This window comes from Podarcis pityusensis (genome assembly GCF_964106645.2).
Source record: "Podarcis pityusensis genome assembly, chromosome: 2".
NCBI lineage: Eukaryota > Metazoa > Chordata > Lepidosauria > Squamata > Lacertidae > Podarcis > Podarcis pityusensis.
The window spans coordinates 40,310,585-40,317,536 of record NC_138029.1 but is presented as its reverse complement, the minus strand read 5'-3'; the positions used below and the strand labels follow the sequence as shown (position 1 = coordinate 40,317,536).

At 43.6% G+C, this 6,952-nt stretch overlaps 1 protein-coding gene across 1 annotated transcript in view; it reads right to left on the bottom strand.

The window, feature by feature from the left end:
- Positions 1–310: 310 nt before the first annotated feature.
- Positions 311–6,952, bottom strand: part of LOC308470542 (heparan sulfate glucosamine 3-O-sulfotransferase 3B1-like) — a 31,229-nt gene continuing 24,587 nt past the window's right edge. Inside the window, exon 2 of the mRNA XM_080993970.1 lies at positions 311–3,757. Coding sequence (XP_080850096.1) covers positions 3,139–3,757 — 619 coding nt within the window. The 3' untranslated portion in view covers positions 311–3,138. The remainder of the gene's footprint in view (positions 3,758–6,952) is intronic.

Below are 6,952 nucleotides of genomic sequence, written 5' to 3'. Positions count from 1 at the left end.
CTTCTTTATGCAAGGAGCAAGGCAATGTGTAACGATACTGATAAGAGTATGTATAACTGCTTTTTATTTCACTGCTGAGATTTGTACCAGGAGGGGGTTATTATATAAAAAGTGAAATAATACATAACATTTATTTTTTAAAAACAAAACAGCAGTGGAGGATACGCCCTTTGCCCTCAGCATTCACTGCACTAGTCTATCTACCACTCCACTTCCCTGGCCCCAATTTGGAGTCCTCTGATAGCCAAACCTTTTGTTTTGATTTCTGTTTACCCACACGTTGAAAAGGAAAATGAGGTGGTCTCCATGGTTTGGTAAAATATATTTTATTTCTTCATACAAAGAAATAGTATGAATCAAAATTTCATTTTCCTAGAAACCTCTGTGTAAAATTAATTTGTGTTGTACATACCACAAAATACTCAATTTACAGTTTTTGCTTGCCATTTTGCTTTCCTTTACAAGTAGACTAGTCTAAGATGTATCATGTTACAGCAAACACACACAAAAATATTGCTAATATCTGGACGTACTGCTGAATGGAACTCAGCCATAAATTAATGTTACCATGTGGGGGGAAACAAGTCCAACCACACCTCTGAGTTTCAACTGGGTACCCTCTCGTGAACATTAAAAAGTTAATGTATGGAAGCTAGCTTGAACAGTTTCAAATGCCATATGGTACAAGGTCCACCATGGTTACCATGATATGTAGGTAAGGTCTTTTAAATTAACTGGTTTCATAATATTTCTGCTATATAGTCTGCACAGGCAATTTTGTTCAAGATACTGAAGGGTGAAGTAGTGGCAGAGTTATCGCTCAACTTATTTCGCAAAATCATTCGGAACAGGTTCTGTGGATACAATACCTACTTTGCCAATTTGATTTGTGCAATGGAGAGGAAGGCATCTGGCTACAAACCTACTCAGAGAAGAAGGAAAAGTCCAAGCACTGAGTTCTGCAAAAAGATTTTGAAATGGAAAACAAAGGAGAGCTATAAAAGAAAATCCCACTACAATTTCCTGGAGCAAGAGAAGCTGCGTGGCTTGACAACATGGTTATCACATAAGCATGTCACAGATTCTGTTGAGAGGGGGTCCAGAAAGAGGAGGCTAAGGGTGCATGTGTTGCATCTCACTTTAGTAGGAAGAAGGTGGGTTCAAGCAACTTTTTCTATAGTAGCATTCCTCCAGGTGTTTTTGAAATCCCACTCCCATCAGCCTCAGCTGGCATGGGATTGTGGGAGTTGTGGTTCAGCAACATCTGGAGGACACCATGCTGACCAACCCTGGTGCAAAGGATGGAGTGAGGTCTACAGCAAAGGGTCTATTTAATGTATTCTGTAGTGCTCAACATGTAAATCAGGAAGGGGAACCTCTGGTACTCCAGATGTTTTTGGAATCCCAGTCATCCCCCCAGCCAAGGTGCCCAATGGTGAGGGGTGATGGGAATTGCCATCCAACAAAATTTGGAGGGTGCAAGATTGGGGAAGCCTGTCCTAGAGTGCTGCCTCACCAGCAGGTGATAGCAAACATCATATGTCCAAAGATGGCTAACACAGAGGCTGAATGTTCATATGAATGTCTACATCCTTAGAATAATGTGCATGTGCTCATGCACACACAAATTGTATACAGCCCTCTGAGGAATCCCACATTCCATATGCAGTTACTTCTCAAAATAAATCTGACAGTTATGCCCACATTGTTCAAGATGTGTCCAATGTGGGACACTTCAAGAATGTGTTGAGAACTGAAACACACACAGAAAGAGAAAGAGAGAAAGAGTACAGCTGAACAGAGGTTTTAATACAAGATGGTAGCTCACTCACTGCAACATTAGTCAGACATGCCCAACCTTCTCAAGTACCTACATTGGGAGCAATTCTCCTGGAGGTCCAATTATAATGTGCCAAGATGTTACATTCAATTCACCTTAGCGTAATGTGATTGAGGGCAGGGGCAGGAATAGGCTGTTTGCTAGTCTTGGGGGGCGGGTGTGAAATTCTTTGGCAAGGTTCAGACTGTCTATGGTCCCTGCGTGTTCATTTCCAACCCCTCTCTCAAGGGTTTAATGAAGTGCATACTTCCCCCCACATCCCACTTGACCCCATATGAAAGTCCAAAACTTTCAGCTCAGCACCAGCGGAGGGGGGGGGTTAATTAACTCTCTTAGAAAAAGGCTGATGAGGCATGTAACTCTGCATGTTCTAATCTGAGAGCACCCTGACTGCAGGGCTATCAGCAATCAGGCCTATCATTCAGTTATACATAGCAGGGAGTGGTTCACTATACAAGTTCAGACTGCATGGTCTTCTTCTGCAAGACCAGCTTTTTAAAAAAAGAAGCAGCACCCCATATGAATTGTGCCCGAAGGAAGCATTTCACATTTTCAGCAGGAACAAGTTAAAGCTGGACCAAATATGCATAGTTGTCAGTCCAGGAAATCTGCTTAAAGGTCAAGAAAGCAGAAGGAAAAACTGTAAAACATTCAGTAACTACTGTAGCAAAGCTTTCTACAAGGAGAGAGAGTTGTACACATCAAGGAAAACATATCTGAGAAACAGGCAGCAGCAGCTATATGGCTGGAGAGAATCTCCTTCTGCACTCGTGCCATGCCCACCTGTAAAGGCTTAAGCTAGGCCTAAATGCTTTGAGTTCCACGAAATTTCATAGCCAACCAAAAACTCAATTGCAAGTGGGTTGATCTGGAAGAGGGAAGGCAAAATATGCTAGCTGGAGGGCCTTTCACAAAAGTGTTTCAAAATGCCTAGTACCCGTATTGGAAAATAAAATTGTGCTTTTAAAAATTCTTTCTCCCTTACCCACCAACCTTTCTTTTATATTAATTTTTCTCATAGAAGATACTTGGAAGCACTTTCCAGCACAAACTGAACCAGGCTACAAAAAAGAGAAAGAGCAGAGTTAGGATTCAGCACTGTGGAATGTTAAAAACACAGCTATGGGCTGCTACAGTGTGGTTAGGCAGCTTAGTGAATTAATTGCTTAAGAATTAAAAATAAATTATTATAAAATAGATTTCTGTACATTTTACATATAGACCTATCTACATATATAAGGGGGATAGCAAGCTGAAATGAGGGGATTAACTCTGGCAAGAACGTCGGCATTAAACCATCAATCCCAGCCAAAGTCATGTCCAGTCATCTGGTAGAACTTCATGTTGAAGGGCCTGTAGAATTCCCGCAGCCTCTGGACCACTTCCTGGTCTATGTTGGGGTGGGTCCGCCCCTTGGTTTTGCCCAAGCAGTGGGGCTTGCTGCTGCCTTCAGCCTTTTTCAGGCATGGGAAACCCTTGGTTTTGTTGAAGTAGAAGTGTTTGTCCGTGATGATCCTCTTGAGGCCCAGAAAGTCCTGGACTCGGCCTAACTCACCAGCTGGATCACTGATTAGCCTCTCCCCACTGACAAAGAGGATCTGCCCAATGGGGAAGTACAGGAGCCAGTTTTCCAGGTGCTTGGCGTAAATGCCAATCTGGATGGCACTCCAGGAGGTATCAATGAGGCCCGTAGTCCTGTTTTTGAAGGTCAGGCTCTCAAAGGTGGGGATGTCAGGCTTCTTGGACAGAGTTTGCGTGTAGTCAGAAATGGCTCTGGTGACCGGGTCTCTCACCACCACAATGAGCTTGGTGCCCTTCGACATGGCAGAGATGCGAGCAGGGGCTTCCTTGGTGACAAAGTAGCTGGGAGTTTTCTCCATGGTGATCTGCCCATCGAGAGTTCTTGGCATCAAATCCCTGCCAAAGAAGAGAGAGAGGGAGGGAGAAGAAAAGCACAGAGTGGTTAGAAACACTAATGGGCAATAATTACAGCACTCTTTTACAGTTCTTGGTACTGACAATACCCAGCAAGATTACTTACTCAGCCAAGGAACAACAGAGCATCATTTCAGACTTAAGTACATCATGAATCAAAAGGCCAAGATGTACCCAAAGGTCTCTTCCGTAATGACATTGTTTATTTCATTTATGAATCACTTCACATGAGGTATCTTAAGCACTCCTACTTCAGGAGGTTTCTCAGGAAGTTTTATTATGAACTGTGCCACATATAACATGCTTAAATTTTGGTGCCCACCACATTTCAACTCTAGCTGAGTTAAGCTTACCTTGGTTAGAATGAACCAAGAGTTCCACCTTTCTGAATAACAAGACAGTTTGCTCTAAAATGTCCACCCATCCATGGACATAGCAATGACTGATTTTAGGGGAGGCAGGCTTTATGTTGGGGAGGCAGAACCAAGGTACCCTATTTTTTGCACCATAACGCTCACTTTTTTCCTCCTAGAAAGTAAGGGGAAATGTCTGTGCGTGTTATGGAGGGAATGCCTATGGGTGGCATGCCTACGGATTTTCCTCCTAAAAACTATGTGCGTGTTATGGTCGGGTGCGTGTTATAGAGCGAAAAATACGGTATCTGCCATGCAATTGGTCAGTTAAGTATTTTTATTTATTTACTTGACCTGAAGGGGGGAAGCTGCCCCCATGCACCCCCCCCCCAGCTACGCCCATGCACCCATCTCCTTGTATGCACAAGAGGAGATAAGGAGGAGAACAGAGTTTATGCCTGAGGCTCACCACAGGTTATTTCACTATATGACTTTAAATGTGATTCAGGTGATCAACGAAATGATGCTGCTCATTCAAAGGATGCAGGTTCTGTCAAAAAACAAACCTTTGACAATCACCAATATTTTCTAAATTGGGGGCATGGTCACAGAAGTGCAAGAAAGAAGGAGTCTCTTCAGGAAATGCAAGCACCCCACACACCCCTTTCCATGCATACTGCTTCAGGTAGCAATAGAGCCCTACCTCCTAGAACCATCCCAGACAAAGGAACTCTTAGGAGCTAGAGAACTCCTTTCATAAAGATTTCCCCCACAAGGCACCTGGCGCTAGGTGAAGCAATGTATTTACCGTGCAGACAGACTGGCCCGCTTTGCCTGTTAACCACTTAAGATTTTATTACATTAGTGTTCTTGCACAAGACAGCTTTAATCTCCTCAACTCCTCCCTCACCCCCCAAAAAGGCTTAAACGCAGGATGCTGAAATAGTCATTTAGCAACACACATTCCTGGAGGAAAAAAACACCTCAGCCCTCTAATGCGAAAAACAGTTTGGAGACAGATACATTTACAAAGTCAGTTGACAGGTGGCCACGTGGTAATCCAATAGCTGAAAGCCTAATGCCTTTTGTGGCAGGTTTTTGTCCGCACAGAGGGATTCTCCACTAATCTGTTGACACTTCCCAATAAAGAAAATTGAGGGAGGGGGCTCTTGTTAGTGATGTGGCAGAAGGGGGGGGAGGAGAAGTATTTTACATGCTGTTGCTGTCTTGGGCTTACAACAACAAGCTGACAGGTACAAACAACCAGGCTCTTGAGCTTTTATTGCAAGGCCAGAAGCTACAAAAACAGAAGAGCCAGTCATTGCACATTCAATGGCCTCTCTAATTTTTATCAAAGGAAAGGTGGTAGGATCTCCACAGCCAAAAAGCAAGCAACTGGGGGGGGGGGTTTCAAATAAAATGGTTTTCAGCTGGAGACACTGGAAATAATGTTCTTTTCCAGCACTGGTTGCTAGCAGTTTTGCAGATGCTTCACAACTGCATCAATTGGGATGAAAATGGGGAAATTCCAGCTATTCTAATGATGGGGAAAGGATGTGCTTAAGTGGCAAATTGCACAGGAGTAGCAGCAGAGATGGAAGGGCTCTTGAGAGCCTGGTAAGAGTAAGTGGATAGTTCTGGAAACCAACTGTGCGATCCCCTGTTGATGTAGGGAATCTACTGCTATGGCACCTCTGACATGGCTTACAAGGTGGGGAATAATACAGAAGTGGCTTTTGACTAGATTCAATCACCTCATGCTTTAGCCTGGTGCCTTCAGAGACAAGCATCGTATACTGGAATTTAGATTGCCAGGTCATCCTCTCACTTGTAGACCACCGTAAGCTTTGAGAGCCTCTTGCTTTTTTAGAAATGGCAGGAGATTCCTGACTCAATTTAATAAGCAGAAAGCAGATTTATAGAACTTCATAGTCATCAGCTCGTTGCTGGCCTTCAATCTTCTTGCCAGAAAGCAGCAGGTTCATATGTACCTTCAAGACTCAAATAAGGCTGCTGCTAGAAGCCAGGTCATCTGTAGGTAGCCTTCACATGTGAAAAGCTTTCAGACAGGTGCAAGTTGATTTACAGAGAGAGGTAACAGCTCCTAACCAACACAGAATTGGAGCTATTTCCCACCACAGGTATATCAGAACTATAGGTGCACCAGGGATTGCCATAGTAAATACAAATTAGACGATGGCAGCCACATGGCTGTGAACCTTTCACACATTACAGTTGTATATCCCTCCTTCCTTCTGAGCTAAGTACAAGGAGTTCCCTGGTAGCCTCCCACCCAAACACTGACCATACACAGCTCTGCCATACTAGCTATCCTATTCCTCGATTCATGGCATGTAGGATTTCACTTCCAACCATGTTCCTGGAGAGAAGGCTGTCTTATTAATATAACTGTTTGGGGCAATAGGTAGAATTAAGCGGTAAATATTCTGAATGATTGAATGACATGCTGGAAATGATTAATGAAAAGCAATATTAGACTCTTTATGAAGGGTATTTGTATTTGTTTGTTTCAGAAAAACTAGCAGGACACTCCTAATTGTCAGCATCATCCAAGACACACCAGTTCCGCTGCCGTTTACAAGAACTCCCCTCGCTTCTCCACTTGCCCAAGAGACAAGAGTGCGTCTTTTGTCCCACTCGGCACCCCTTCCATTGTCTGAAGGATCCCCTCAGGACCACTTTAATGGCTACAAGGTTTTATGCCTGCTGGGAAAAGGAGGTGGTGGGAAGGAGCGGAAAATAAGTGCAGATGACTGGATAGTGGTTAGATTAAAAGCTCACTGCTGTTTACGGAGCCGTTCCT